Genomic DNA, 16,711 nt, shown 5'->3' on the forward strand with positions numbered 1-16,711 from the left:
AACTTGCAGGTTGAACTGGTAGTAAAGGTGGTACATAAAACGTTAGCATTCATTTCAATAGGACTAGAATATAAAAGCAAAGATATACTACTCAGACCACACTTGGAATATTGTGAGCAGTTTTGAGCCCATTATCTAAGAAAGGATGTGCTGGCATTGGAGAGAGTTCAAAAGAATGTTTACAAAAAAGAACCCAGAAATGAAAGGTTTAATATATGAGATATGTTTGATGGCTCTGGGACTGTGCTCACTGGAGTTTAGAAGAATGAAGGGGAATCTCATTGAAACCCACCAATTTTGAAAGATCTAGACAGAATGAACATGGAGAGGACATTTCAAACGGACATTTCAAACAGTGGGACAGTCTAGGACTAAAGTGCACAGCCTCAGAATAGAGAGATGTCATTTTAGAACAGGGATGAGAAAAAATATTGTTTAGCCAAAGGGTGGTGAATCTGTAGAATTTCCTGCTGTTGTGGCCAAGTCATTGAGTAACTTAAAAGTGGAAGTTTATACAGTTACAAGAAAAGATTTGTGAACCCATTCCAATTAACTGATTTTCTGCATTAATCATGAAATGTGGTCTGATCTTAATTTAAGTCATAATAATAGACAAACAAAGTCTGCCTAAACTAATGACACGCAATCATACTTCTCATGTCTTTATTGAACTCTTTGTTTAATCATTCAGTCCCAGGCTGGAAAAAATGTGAACTCTTGTATTTAATAATTGGTAGAACCTCCTTTTGCAGCAATAACCTCCACCAAATATTTCCTGTAGCTGCTGATCAGACTTGCACTACAGTAAGGAGACATTTTAGACCATTTCTCCCTACAAAACTATCAGTTCATCAATATTTCTTGAATATTCATCAATATTTCTGTATAGCCTTCTTCAGGCCATGCCACAGCATCTCAAACGGGCTAAGGTCTGGACTCTGACGTGGCCATTCCCCACAATGATTTTTTTTTCTTTTTAAACCATTCTGTTGTATTTCGGATCATGGTTTTGTTGCATCATCCAACTTCTATTAAACTCCAGGTGACATTTCCTGTAAAATGTCTTGATAAAAAATTTTGAGATTATTGTTCCCTCCACAATTGCAAGCAGTCCAGGCCCTGAGGCAGCAAAGCAGCCTTAAACCATGATCTCCTTCCATCATGCTTCACTGTCGAGATGAGTTTTTGGTGTTGGTGTGCAATGCCCTTTCCCCTCCAAACACAGTGGTCTGCATCTCTGCCACAACAATTCAACTTAGCCTCATCTGACAACACAACACTGTCCCAGAAGTGTCGTGGAACATCCAGGTGGTCTTTTGCAAAATTGAGACATGCAGCAATGTTCTTTTTGGAGAGCAGTTGTTTCATCTGTGGTGTCCTTCCATGAACACTGTTCTTTTTCAGTGTTTTCCTTATTGTGGAATCATGAACTAAGGAGATGTCCTCCATCTTCAAAGAAAGAGGCTTCCCTTCCTCCGCCATCAATCACATCTCTTCCATTTTGCGCACGTCTGCCCTCATCCCATCCTCTCACCATCCCACCAAGGATAGAGTTCCTCTTGTCCTCGCATACCACCCCACCAGCCTCCATGTTTAGCACATAATTCTCCCCAAATTTCAGCATCTCCAATGGGATCCCATCACCAAGCACATCTCCCCCCCTTTCTGCTTTCCATAGGGATCACCCCCTATGTGACTCCCTTGTCCATTCATCCCACCCTGCTGATCTCCTTCCTGATACTTATCCTTGCAAGCAGAACAAGTGCTACACCTGCCCTACACCACCTCCCTCACTATCATTCAGGGCCCCAAAAAGTTCTTCCAGGTGAGGCAACACTTCACTTATAACTCTGTTGGGGTCATCTACTATATTGGCAGCTGCTGGTGTGGCCTCCTGTATATCGGTGAGACACAACTTTGATTGGGAGACTGCTTCACTGAGCACCTATGCTCCATCTGTCAGAAAAAGTGAGATCTCCCAAAGGCCACCCATTTTAATTCCACTTCCCATTCTGACAGGCCAGTCCATGGCCTCCTCTAATGTTGTGATGAGGCCACACTCAGGTTGGAGGAGCAACACCTTATATTCTCTGGGTACCCTCCCACCTGATGGCATGAGCATCAATTTCTTGAACTTCCTGTAATGCCCCCCACACCCCCCCAGCCACGGCCTTCTGTCCTCTCCTATCAGATCCCCCTTCCCCAGATCTGTATCTCTTTCACCGATCAACTTCCTAGCTCTTTACTTCACCCCGTTAACCCCCACCTCTTCCAGTTTCACCCATCACCTTGTGGTTCTTCTCCCCTATCTTCTTGATCTGATTCCTCATAATTTTTTTCTCCAGTCCTAGCCTGGAATGTCAACTGTACTCTTTTCCATAGATGCTGCTTGGCCTGCTGAGTTCCTCCAGCATTTTCTTACATGAACAGAAACTTCAGCAAGTTCTAGAGATTTTTGCAAGTCTTTTGCTGTTACCCATGGGTTCTTTATCACCTCCTTATGCATTGTACATTGTACTCTCAGTTTGACCTTTCTACACTTTCTACCTTGCCCACTCCTAGGGAGAGTAGCAACAGGACTAAATTTCTTCCATTTGCAGGCATTTTCTCTTTACCGTGGACTGATGAACACTCAGATCTTTAGAAATGCTTTTGTAGTCTTTTCTAGCTTCATGCACATCTCTGCAATTCTTCTTCAAAGGTTCTTTGAGAGTTGTTTTGATCAAGGCATGGTGCACATAAACAGATCTTTCTCAAGAAGAGCAGGCTCGGTCAGTATCCTGACTTTGTGTGCTCTTTTCTTTTTTATATAGCTTTTGTAGAAGGCATTACCCCTGAGGTTCACACACTTTTTTTGAACCTAGACTATGATAATTTAAATAGTGTACTCAATATTGACAAGAAGTACAGTTGTTTGTGCGTTATTAGTTTAGGCAGATTGCGGTTGTCTATGATTGTGACTTAGATGAAGATCTGACCTCATTTTATGAGAAAGTAACACAGAAAACCAGGTAATTGCAAAGGGTTCACGAAGTTTTTCTTGCAACTGTAGGTTCTTGATTAGTGAATCATTAAAGGTGCAGCAACATTCAGTACTCTCCTTCCATATAAACAATATTGATGTTCTATTTTCCCATACAAGTACTTAACCTTACAATTCCCCACAAATATATACCATCTAATAAATTTTTCTGAAGCATATCCTATTTAATTCCATTCGCTTGCTTTCTTGCCTATTTTTGTATTGTTAGCAAATCTGGCTATATAACCTTGTGTCTTAAAATGATTGAAGCCCAGAATTGATTCCTGTGGCAGCACACCAGCCAAAACAGAGTATACATTATTCTGCCAGTGATATATTATTCTGATATTCCATTTCTGCTATTCAGGAAAGTAAAATCTCAACAGTACTTGCAGCACAGATTATTTTAAAACAATGAAAAATCCACTATTTACCACTAGGTGGTACACTGCACTTGAATTTCAAAATGCAGAAATCACTATCCTATAAATAGCAAGACACAGAGGGATAGCATTAATAGGAAGACAGAACCACAAAGTTGAGATATGGACCAATTATAGTTAACAAAGGACTTGAGGGATTGATGGCCAAGGATGAATAAATATTACTAAGAAAACTAAATTCGTGTTATTTTGCAAATACAGGTGTCCCCTGCTTTACACCACTTTACTTTTACAAAAGACCTACACCAGTAACCTGTTTTCGCATAACAAAGAGGATTTTCACTTCTACGAAAATTTTTCCCATATAAGGTAATAGTTCTTCGCTTTACGCCATTTTGGCTTAAGAAAGGTTTCATAAGAATGCTCTACCTTCGTAAAGGGTGGTGGGGGGGGGGAAGACACCTGTAAGCGAATTTTCTACCTCCAATCAAGTAACAAATTCTCATATACTCTGGATTCTTCACAGATTAAGCTGAGTTCCTTTTTATATCACTTTGTTGTTGACAGTAGCAAAATGAATTTAGACTCACCAAATAGTCATACAATTTCTTTCTCTTAAGATCAATATCACCCACATCTGAAAAATTTGGTGGTTGGGAAAAATCATCCTATAAAATAGAAGAAAATTCAAGATAAAATTTTGTTCACAAAAATACAGTGCCTAAAAAAAGTACTCACCCCCCCCCCCCCCCCGGCCCGGAAGTTTTCATATTTTATTGTTTTACAACATTGAATCACAGTGGATTTAATTTGACCTTTTTTAACACTAATCAACAGAAAAACTCTTATGTCAGAGGAAAAAGAGATTGAATCTTTTGTCCATGGCAGTTATTTCAAAGCTAAAAAATGTACATGAAATAAGACACCTTGATATAGATTGTAGATTCTTACAATAAAAAAATGTTACAGTTCAAAACATATTTTTTTTAAAAAATCAGACAATTCCAGCATTAATTTTAGGTTACAATAGCTACTGTAGAATACTAAGATGAAGTAGTAGAAAGAACCAAGAAATTGCAGAAAGAATCAATTAACACAAGCATTAAAACGATCAGAGAAGAGTAAAGCAGATCACAGCAAGCTGATAGAAGACATATTTCTAAAAAAAATGAAATGCATGCCCAGTAGGATTGGAGAGCAGCAGTAACAAATTGTCACATGTTCACTGAAGGCCTTGATCAGACTGATTAGAATGCTAACAATATTTCTGAGTACAGTATATATACAGAGAAGGAAAGAAGAGAGAGGATGAATTGTAACAGTAATCAAAGATAATGTTAAAGAAAAGAACAATGTGCTTCAAGGGAAAATTGCATTGGTTTAAGATAAATAGCAAAAATAGTGACCAAGGGCAGGAAACACAAGCCCTGATCTGTCAACATATAACAACCACCAATGTCACGTCAGGCTATACTTCCAGATCATTGAACAACTGAACACAAATTCATTTGTGCAATGTTAACAGGTTATTTCATGAAAAATACATTAGAAAATCTATAATCAGGTTTCAGAAAATTGTAAAGACAATAGAGCAAGAATGGCGAGATCTTACAAAGCCCTTGTTTTGTGGTCACAACACTAACCCTTGCATAACTCCAGTATTCACAGCAGCCATCCTGAAAAGGACCACTTTATCCCTATTCTATGACTTCTGCCAGCTAGTCGTAATCACTTCACTGTTTTAGTAATCACCCATTGATCGGAAAAATGGCACATTTCATTGTACTTTTCAATGTTCATGCGGCAAGTAAAGCTGATCTTTTTAAATCTTATTTCTGTTCATACTGATACCTTGCCTTTAGGGCGATTTACTCAAATGGTTAGCACCTTTCCAATTAAGATCAAAAGCACAAAAACTAACAGGTTAATAAACAATCAGATGGGGTGTTTGGAGTAAACAATCAGAGAGGTCTGAAAATTTGTGACTTGCAATAGATGCTAGCAGGGAATAGAAACAGTTAAGCATAAGAGGGAGAAATGAATAGAGGATTAAGCTGATTTGTTAGACAAGGATGAAAGGAGGCTAAGGCTGGTAATAGACCAAATGGGCCAAATAACCTACTTCAAATCCAGGTATTTTAAGCATGGGATGACTCTTCTTGGAGTAAAAAGGTTAAAAGGGAGCCAAGAGTTTTTCCAGATAATATCATCTGCTTTCAATGTAGCAGCATGAGTAAGCAGAGACCACCAGATTCAAGGTACAGAACAACATACAAAATAAACAAGGTGTAATTTGGAAAACATATTGCACTGCACATGGTTGTGATGCAGAATACATTCACTGAACACATAATGCGTGCAGATTCAACAGTAGCTGCCAGAAAAGAACTGGATATACACAGAAAAAATAATTGCAGGAATAAGCATAAGGACAATGGGCAATATTCTGTGATGAATGAACAAGGTTAAATAATTTACAGAAGTTCTGAAAAAGCAACAACTATTAGATCTGCTTATACTGTGATATACCTTCTGCTCCATCCAGTAGTCTGGTTTCCTGTAAACAGAAAAAAGGTTTTGAGTATCCTTCATATTACTTGGATTTGAGCATAAAATATATCAAATTTGAAAATCATTTTGATGCATAAATGGATGTAAACTAGCTAAACTTTGATGATATAACTAGATGAAAATTGTTCACGTAACACACATTGAATGTTGATTGCATATTAAATGAGCCATTTTCTAAAAGCAATTGCATTGCTTTTCTTCTGAACAATTTGTTTTGAACTAAATTCATTCAACTTACCATCAGCACTTCCTTAACAGTACTTGCCTGAAATCATGCCCAGTTCATGCAACTTCACTAGTCATATATCAGCTGAAGATGTTAATCAAATTGAGAACACGAACTCTGGTACAGGTTACAAATACCAGATTTTGAATATTTGCTTACAGCTCGTACACATGACACTAATTAAACATGTACTCTAATTTACAAGGTTCCAGTTCCATGGGTAGGGAGAACAAGGATTTAGACTAGATTTAAATAGAGTTAAAGGGGGTTCACTGTAAAGAGAGTGAACCCTTGCAAGGCCAAAGTACCTGGTATGGCTCTGAAAACCTGTGCCCACCAACTAGTGTGAGTATTCAAGGACATTTTCAACCTCTCACTGCTATGGGCAGAAGTTCCCACTTGCTTTAAAAAGGCAATAATTATACCAGTTCCAAAGAAGAATAATGTGGGCTGCCTTAACAACTATTGCCCAGTAGCAACCACATCGACAGTGATAAAATGATTTGAGGTTGGTCATGACTAGACTGAACTCCTGCCTCAGCAAGGACCTGGGCCCATTGCAATTTGCCTATCGTCACAATAGGTCAATGGCAGACACAATCTCCGTGGCTCTTCACACGGCTTTAGACCACCTGGACAACACAAACACCTACGTCAAGATGCTGTTCATTGATTAGAGCTCAGCATTTGATATCATCATTCCCACAATCTTGATTGAGAAGTTGCAGAACCTGGGCCTATGTAATTGGATCCTCAACTTCCTAACCAGCAAACCAGTCTGTGTGGATTGGTGATAACACATCCTCTTCACTGACGATCAACTCTGGTGCACCTCAGGGGTCTGTGCTTGGCCCACTGCTCTACTCTCTGTATACAGATGACTGTGTGGGTAGGCATAGCTCAAACACATCTACAAATTTGCTGACAGTACAGCCATTGTTGGTAGAATCTCAGCGGGTGACGAGAGGGCGTACAGGAGTGAGATATGCCAACTAGTGGAATGGTGCCGCAGCAACAACCTGGCACTCAACGTCAGTAAGAGCTGATTGTGGACTTCAGGAAGGGTAAGACGAAGGAACACATATCAATCCTCATAGAGGGATCAGAAGTGGAGAGAGTGAGCAGCTTCAAGTTCCTGGGAGTCAAGATCTCCGAGGATCTAAGCTGGTCTCAACATATTGATGTAATCATAAAGAAGGCAAGACAGTGGCTATATTTTATTAGGAGTTTGAAACGCTTTGGCATGTCAACAAATACGCCCAAAAACTTCTATAGTGGTAGCGAGGAGAGCATTCTGACGAGCTACATCAATGCTTGGTATGGAGGGGCTACTGTACAGGACCGAAAAAAAACTGCAAAAGGTTGTAAATCTAGTCAGCTCCATCTTGGGCACTAGCCTACAAAGTACCCAGGACATTTTTAGGGAGTGGTGTCTTAGCAAGGCAGTGTTCATTATTAAAAACCTCCAGCACCCAGGGCATGCACTTTTCTCACTGTTACCATTAGGTAGGAGATACAAAAGCCTGAAGGCACACACTCAGTGATTCAGCAACAACTTCTTCCCCTCTGCCATCCAATTCCTAAATGGACTTTGAAGCTGTGGACACTACCTCACTTTTTAAATATACAGTATTTCTGTTTTTGCACATTTTTAAAATAATCTATTGATATACGTAATTGCTTTACTTGTTTATTTATTGTGTTTTATTTTATTTATTTTTTTCTCTCTCTCTGCTAGATTCTGTATTGCATTGAACAGCTGGAACTGCTGCTGCTAAGTTAACAAATTTCACATCACACGCCGGTGACAATAAACCTGATTCTGATTTAGCAACATATAAGGTGATAAAAGCTTGTGGGGAGTTTGGGAGGCGCGGTCAGAGCGGTCGAATTAAATAACTACAGTGCATTTTATAAATGATACTGTAGTGAATCAATGTTTAGGGTGGTGGAGAAGGTACCGATCAAAGGAGCCATTCTATTCTGTGTGATGCAAGCTTCTTGAATGTTGATAGGTTGCATTCATTCAATAAGTGGAACACATTCCAACACACCCCTGATACGTGCCTTGAAGATAATAGAAAAAAAATTGGGGTGTCAGGAGTGAGTCACTTGCTGTAAAGTATCCAGCCTATGTCTTGCCCCTATAGCAGCACTATTTACATGTCTAATTGAGTTTCTAACCCATTTCTTATAGGATCACTTTGCTCTGTTTGCTACATGCTAATTAACATTACAGGTACTCCCATGTTATTAGCATCACCTGATTTTAAGGTATACCCAGATCTTCTATTGGTAATCATCTAACCCTCAATGAACCAGAGTTGATTTGCATTAATAGTAATAAGTCAAAGATATGCTAGATCATGAGATTACAAATTTCTACTGTTGTTGGTGTCCCAAAATACATCACGGATCCCAGTTTGAGCTGTCAGATCTGTTCCCAGTTCAGTCCATTTGGCGTGATTCAATGGGAATCCACCTCCATAAGAGATATATCGTGGTCATGTCTGCCAGTGTTATTATGGACACATGTATTTGCTACAGACAGTCAGGCATTAATTAAATCAAGTAGCTTTAAATCCTAGTGATGGCTTACTCACTGTCTGCCACAAAAAATAATCTGGTAAATACATAGATTTAGGAATGGCATTATCTTCCCCCTCACTGCCATTAAATCGCTGAACAACCAATGAACACTACCTCATATTTTTGCTCCCCTTTTGCACTACTTATTTTATATATCATATATAAATTTATTGTATTTTGTATGTATTACTCTGTACTGCTGCCACAAAACAACAAATTTCACAACTTGCACGACAGCACCAGTTCTGACAATGGTAGTGCTACTAACCAACTTCTAGTAATAGACAAGTCTTCAGTTCAGAGAGCCTTTGGATATACAGTTCAACAGAAGAATACCAGCAACAGGAGGACAGCTTCCTTGTTTATGTTTGGACATGCATCAAGAAACTTCATGGATCTAGAGATGACATTGAGGAATTCTAGGGTACTCCATTTACCTCTGTACCACTGCTCTGTCCTCCCCCCCCAGTGAGTCCATCAGTGTACCAGTGAGCTTGGTACATTACCAGTTTGACTCTTCAAGGACAATCATATCAAGATAAAAATCCTGATTAAGACATTGACATGTTTGTGAGGAAGACTTTGCAGACTCAACTTGGCTGAGAGCTACTTTGTCACATCCAAGTTTAATACCTAGGTCAACAACTGGTGGCCATTCCACTTCTACTCACTCTCCTTTTCAGTATGTGTGGAGTTACCTCTCACAGTCCACATATATACTGGATAGGTTAATTAGTCATTGTAAATTGTCCTTTGATGAGGTTAGGGTTAATCAGGGTTGTGGGGTGGCATGACTGGAACGGCCTACTCTGTGCTTTATCACTAAATAAAAACAAATACTCTGCTACATATGACCCTAGCTGATCTTCTACATCAAAACTACTTCTCCTGATTCCCTTAATATTCAGAAATCCACTGATTATTGATCTGATAAATAAAACAATGACTAAATGTCCACAGACCACTGGGTACAGAACTGCTAAATTCACTGTACACTGCATGAAGAAATTTCCCCTCAGCATAATCCTAAAAGGCCTACTTCTTATAATAAGACTGCTCAGCCAGGGAAAACAGCCTCCTTGGACCGAATCTGTCAACCTTTAAGAATTTTCTAAATTTCATGACTTTTGAATTCATAATATGGTAATTTGATTTCTGTAATGTGTAAATGACAGACTTACTGATTTCAGTTTATGTTCAGTTTTTACAAATTGCTTTAAAGAGCAAACAATGAAATAACATAATATGCTAGAATTGCACTGTATTAAAACAAGTTCATGTGTTTTTTTAATAAAGAAATTAAACTTCAATAATGGAAACTTACCTAATTTGTTCTCTTGCAATATATTCATCTTCATATTTTCGATCATCTCTCCGGTAGTCTGTGCCTCTACCATCTTCCAAATATTGAGGGTGCTCATCTTTTCTTGTACTTGAGTATCTGTCTGAAGCCCTGAAATCATTTCCAGATTCCTGTTGGTAAATTTTACTCCAGTCTGCATACTTAAGCGATTCTTGCTTAAGATCGCCATATAGTCCTCTTCGCTCATCTACTCGCTGGTTAGAATATTGATTATAATTTAGTGCTGGTTCTACATACTCTTCTTTGTTGTCTCTATGCAAGTCAGTATATCCACTTGAAGTATTTTCTCTGTACTGCATTCTGTTATCTGTAAACCTATCAGTAGCAACATTTTCTCCATAAAAGTCTTTATCATCTCTTCTCCAATCAAACTTATCCGAGGTTCTGAAATCTGCTTCATACTGCCCATGATCTCTCGGAGTTGAAAGCATCATCTCTTTTCTCATAGACAGCTCTCTTTGGTTCCTTATTCCTTCTATCAATTCTTGTTCCATCCTTGATGGATTTCTTTCCCACTCTTGCTGCCAACCTTCGCCATAAAAATAAACAAATAGTTAAAAGATTTTCCAATAAAATTGAAAATTTATTTACTACCTTTATTATATTTAAATAAATAAATTGCATTGTTATATAATCACAAAGTTTACTAAAAAAAAATTACTAAGAGCCCATGGTATTACAGGAATAATACTAGCATGGACAGAAGATTATTTGACTTACAGAAGGCAAAAAACAGGAATTGGGGGGGGGGGGGGGGTGTCTTTTCTGGTTGACTGCTGATGACCTTAGTGTTCCACAGGGGTGAATATTGGGTCCACTACTTTTTATGTTATACATCACTAATTTGGATGATGGGAACTGATAATATCATGACCAAATTTATGGACAATTCAAAGTGGAAGGGCTGCTAGTGTTGAGGAAACAAGGAGTGCGAGGATTTGGATAGATTAGTATAATGGCCAAAGAAGTGGCAGATGAAACAGTTTAGGGAAGTGTATGATCATGCAATTTGGTAGAAAAAAACAGAAAGGCATAAAGCATTTTATAAAACATGGACTGAATTAAGAAATCAGAGGTGACTTGGCTGTTCTAGTGCAGGATTCCCTAAAGGTTAACTTGCACGTTAAGTTGTTACTAAGGAAAGCAAATGTAAGTTAGCATTCATTTCCAGAGGATTGGAACATAAAAACAATGTTGTAATGCTACTGGTTTAGACCACATTTGGAGCATTGTAAGCAGTTTTGTGCCCTGTATCTAAGAATGGATGTGCTGGCATTGGAGAGGGTACAGACACAAGAATAATACTCAGAATGAGAGAGTTGACATATTAGGAGCATTTGATGGCTCTGGGCTTGTACATGCTGGAGTTTAGAAGAATGAGGATCTCATTGAAACCTACTGAATACTAAAAAGCCTAAACAGAGGGAGCATGGGAGAGTTTGAGACTAGAGGGCACAGACTCAGAATAGGGAGCTGAGAAGGAATTTCTTTAGCCAGAGGGTGGTGAATCTGTAGAATTCATGGCTACAGACAGCTGCGGAGGCTAAGTCATTGGGTATATTTAAACTGAAGGTTGGTAGGTTCTTGATTAGCAAAGGTTTTAAAAGTTACAGGAAAAAGGCAGGAGAATGGGACTGAGAGGGAAATACAAGTCATCCATGATTGAATGACAGAACACGTGATGGACTGAATGACATAACTCTGCTCCTATCTTTTGGGGGCATTGTGGAGGCCATCAAAGCTTGCAAAGTGACCTGGACTATTTGGAAAAATGGGCTGAAAAATAGCAGATGGAATTGAATTCATACAAATGAGAAGTGTTGCATTTTTAAGAGGACAAACCAGGATGAATGGTAGGGTTGATGGTGGAGGAAGGGAAGCCCCTTTCTTTAAAAAAGGAAGACATCTCCTTCGTCCTGGAATGAAAAGTCTCATCCTGAGAGCAGATGTGTGGAGACGGAGGAATTGCAAGAAGGGTATGGCACTTTTGCAAGAGACAGGTTGTGAAAAGGAATAGTCCAGGTAGCTGTGAGAGCCCGTAGGCTTATAGTAGATATCAGTAGATAAGCCGTCTCCAGAGATGGAGACAGAAAGATCAATAAAGGGGAGGGAGGTGTCAGAAATGGACCAGGTAAATTTGAGGGCAGGGTGAAAGTTGGAGGCAAAGTTAATGAAGTCAACGAGTTCAGTATGCATGCAGGAGGCAGCGCCAATGTAGCAAAGGAAAAGTGGGGGGGGGCGGATACCCATATAGCCTTGGAACATGGACTGTTCCACAATGCCAACAAAAAAGCAGGCATAGCTGGGACCCATACGGGTGCCTATGGCTACACCTTTGGTTTGGAGGAAGTGGGAAGAGCCAAAGTAGAAATTATTGAGAGTAAGAACTAATTCTGCTAGACGGAGGAGAGTGGTGGTAGAGGGGAATTGGTTAGGTCTGGAATCCAAAAAGAAGTGGAGAGCTTTGAGACCTTCCTGGTGGGGGATGGAGGTATATAGGGACTGGACATCCATGGTGAAAATAAGGCGGTGGGGGCCAGGGAACTTAAAATCATTGAAAAAAATTCAAAGCGTAAGAAGTGTCACGAACATAGGTGGGAAGGGATTGAACAAGAGGAGGATAAAACAGGTATACAGAAATGAATTTGGTAGGGCAGGAGCAAGCTGAGACAATGGGTCTACCTGGACAGGCAGGTTTGTGGATCTTGGGAAGGAGATAGAAACGGGAAGTACAGGGTGTGGGAACTATGAGGTTGGTGGCAGTGGATGGGAGATCCTCAGAGCTGATAAGATTGGTGATGGTGTGGGAGACAGTGGCCTGGTGCTCCTTAGTGGGGTCTTGATCGAGGTGTAAATAAGAGGAGGTATCAGCAAGTTGTCACCGTGCCTCGACAAGGTAGAGATCAGTATGCCAGACTACAACAGCACCCCCCTTATCAGCAGTGGAGAGCAGAGCGAGTAAGGTTAGAATTGGTGCAGAGGGAAGTAAGGTTGCGATTGGTGCAGAGTATATAAGAGTTGGGATGTCATGTCTAAGAGGTTAGTGATCCAAACTTAAGAGTACTGTGTGCAGTTATGATCACCTACCCGCAGGAAAGACATCAATATGTTTCAAAGAGTGCAGAAGAAATCCACGTGGATATTTTTGGGACTTGAGAAGGAGAGAAAATCTTATAGGGCAGGGGTTCGTAACCTTTTTTATGCCATGGACCAATACCCTTAAGCAATGGGTCTGTGGACCCCGGGTTGGGAACCCCTGTTAAAGAGGTATGTAAATTATGAGGGGGTTAAATAGGGATGCTAAATAAGCATGCTAGCTTTTCCCCCTCAGCTTGGGTGAGATGAGAATTACAGGTTATACAGTATTGTGCAGTAGTTTTAGGCACAGAAATAATAGCTAAGGTGCCTACAACTTTTGTATTGTACTGTAGTAATTTTATGTAGTGTACACTGCTGCAAAGAAAAACAAATTGCATGACATATGTGAGCGGTAATAACTCTGATTTTGAGATGGGTCTCTATTATGGAATGGGAAGGGGGCAGGGAGAGGAGAATTGTGATTGAGGTTTGAATTTGATTTGACTTTATTTCTTACATCCTTCACATACATGAGGAGTAAAAATCTTCATGTTACGTCTCAAACTAAATGTACAATCATAGTAATTTGTAATAATTTATAATGAATTAAACAGTCAATAAAATATACTCAAATCAGTGTGAGTTAATCAGTCTGATGGCCTGGTGGAAGAAGCTGTCCCAGAGCCTGTTGGTTCTGGCTTTTATGCTGCAGTACCACTTCCTAAATGGTAGCAGCTGTAATAGATTGTGGTTGGGGTGACTCTGGTCCCCAATGATCTTATACACCTTTTTATACACCTATCCTTGTAAATGTTCTGAATCATGGGAAGTTCACAACTACAGATGCGCTGGGCTGTTCGCACCACTCTCTGCAGAGTCCTGCCATTAAAGGAAGTACAGATCCCATACTGGGCAGTGATGAAGCCAGTCAGGATGCTCTCAATTGTGCCCCTGTAGAAAGTTCTTAGGATCTGGGGACCCATACCAAACTTCTTCAAATGTCTTCAAACTTCTTCAAATGAGGTGGGAGAGGCACTTTTTCCACCACACAGCTGGTGTGTACAGACCACATGAGGTGCTTGGTGATGTGGATACCAAGGAACTTAAATCTCAACCCCAGATCCATTGATGTCAATAGGGGTTAGCACGTCTCCATTCCTCCTGTAATCCACAACCAGTTCCTTTGTTTTTGCAACATTGAGGGAGAGGTTGTTTTCTTGACAACACTGTGTCAGACAGATGACTTCTTCCCTGTAGGCCACCTTGTTATTGGTTGAGATAAGGCCAATCAATGTAGCGTTGTTGGCAAATTTAATTAGCAGATTAGAGCTGTGGGTAGCAACATAGTCATGGGGAAACAGGGAGTAAAGGTGGGAATAGGGAGAGGGAGAGGTAGCCAGAAACACCAGAAAGTCATTTTGTGATGATCAATAAAACAATTGTTTGGAATCAAGTGACTTTGCTTGCCATCTCAGAGTTGAGTGCGTCTGCACCTGCGCCACCACCCCCCCCAGCACTCCTTCTCTACCACTTGTCTCACATTAGCACATTACCCTCACCACTCCCAACATCCTTTGCCCTTGCCAGATTTACAAACTCTCTGTCTGCTCCATGTTGACAAACACACACACACCTCAAAGACTTTTGCACATGTAGGATGCGTTAAAGGCGAAATACTTACAGGAAATCTGAGGGGGATCTACTTCACTCAGAGGGTGGTGCCAGCGTGAATGGTAGATGTGGGTTTAATTACAACTTTTAAAAGTTCGGATAGGTACAGTACATGGATCAGAGAGGTATGGAGTGCTATGGTGTAGACGCAAGTAAATGGGACTACATGGACTAGATGGGCAAAAGGATCTGTTTCTCAGCTTTAGTCCTCTAAATCCATAATCAAACCTATGTACTTAAATGGATTCTGATTAATCAAGATTTCACAAAATGTAGCAACTCAAAGTTCTACAGTCCTAATTTTGTGAGTTATTGTCAATTAGATTTAAGTAAATATAAAAAACAATATGATAATGCAAACTTACTGTTGCTTGGAAGTTGAACTCTTCTAACCACACGAAGAATGTTGGGCGGATCTTGTCCTCTGACAACCTATAATTGCCAAATAACCATAAGAAGTTTTTCAAATGCGGAAGGCAATACTAATATGCAGTTAACTTGCAGGAGATTCCTGTGTTTCTTTGCATGCCTTTTATAGATCATGCAATAACAAAAAACAAAAAAAAATCAGCTAACACGAGGAAATCTGCAGATGCTGGAAATTCAGACAACACACACAAAATGCTGGTGGAACACAGCAGGCCAGGCAGCATCTCTAAGGAGAAGCACTGTCGACGTTTCAGGCCGAGACCTGATGAAGGGTCTCGGCCTGAAACGTCGACAGTGCTTCTCCTTAGAGATGCTGCCTGGCTTGCTGTGTTCCACCAGCATTTTGTGTGTGTTGTTTAAAAAAATCAGCTGACAGGATTCGTTTGCAAAAATATCACACCCACTTCCCATTCTTCTTTTGCACCTCACAACATTCCAGTGAGCACACAATGTGAATATGAAACTGTGGCATAACAGAAAATATTCAACAGGTCAGGCCAAGAGTCAATTATTTCAGGTCCATGAACTTCTGTTAGGTGCTGTCATCATGAATCTGAGTGGTTTCAGTGCAAGAGAGAGGGTGGCAAGGGTTCAGCAATAGCGGAGCATGGTGAATGAATGAATGAGGAAATAAGGAATGGGACTGGTGGATGAAGTTTACTTTTGTTCTCCCTGAATTATAGTGTTTGCTTTAAACATATAGCTATGAGTTTAAAAAAAGCTAATCAGAACAAGCAAAATTATAGACAACATTTTAAATCCTTTATTTTGGTTAAGTATGCCAAGTTAATCAATAGAGGCCAATAATACAAAGATATGTAAAAGTATGGCTGAGAAGAGGATATAGAGAAGTTTCAAAGGGTTAGACATATCAGGTGAAAGAAATAGAGCAATACGAGGTCATCAACTTTAGTAGAAATCATGAAAGAGTTGTTTGTTATGTCTCCCTTCTCACTGTGAAACGGAGGCACCCCTTTCTCCCTTGTGTGAGTGTGGGGGGGGGGGGGAGAGAGAGAGGGACTGGATTAGAAGAGAACATCACAGCGTAGTACAAGCACTTCATCCCACTATGTTGTGCTGACCTTTTACCATACTCTTTAGACCAATGAAACTGTGCCCTGCTACATAACCCTCTGGTTTTCTATCATCAAACCTCCTTGTCATAACTGCCAACTTAGCAACTCGATTTTGTCAATCTTCTTTGCTTTTCCACAAGAGCAATCTACCCTTTCTTAGGTAAGGGAATCAAAGCTGTGCACAATACTCCAGGCATAGGCTCAATGAAGCCTTACATAATTGCAGCAGGATCTAACATAATGGTGAAAAAGACAAACAAAATATGCCAGTAAAGATTCAAAAAAGAGGGGAGGGAAACAATT

General features: G+C 39.9%; 1 protein-coding gene across 4 annotated transcripts in view; it reads right to left on the reverse strand.

The window, feature by feature from the left end:
- LOC132395630 (uncharacterized) overlaps positions 1 to 16,711 on the reverse strand; it is an 81,038-nt gene that overhangs the window by 13,577 nt on the left and 50,750 nt on the right. For all 4 annotated transcript variants that reach the window (XM_059972506.1, XM_059972507.1, XM_059972508.1 and 1 more), the window contains 4 exons: positions 15,269 to 15,335; positions 10,116 to 10,683; positions 5,935 to 5,962; positions 3,996 to 4,073 (listed from right to left, as the gene is read on the reverse strand). In XM_059972506.1, coding sequence (XP_059828489.1) covers positions 3,996 to 4,073; positions 5,935 to 5,962; positions 10,116 to 10,683; positions 15,269 to 15,335 — 741 coding nt within the window. The remainder of the gene's footprint in view (positions 1 to 3,995; positions 4,074 to 5,934; positions 5,963 to 10,115; positions 10,684 to 15,268; positions 15,336 to 16,711) is intronic.

Source organism: Hypanus sabinus, chromosome 6, assembly GCF_030144855.1.
Source record: "Hypanus sabinus isolate sHypSab1 chromosome 6, sHypSab1.hap1, whole genome shotgun sequence".
Taxonomy (NCBI): Eukaryota; Metazoa; Chordata; class Chondrichthyes; order Myliobatiformes; family Dasyatidae; genus Hypanus; species Hypanus sabinus.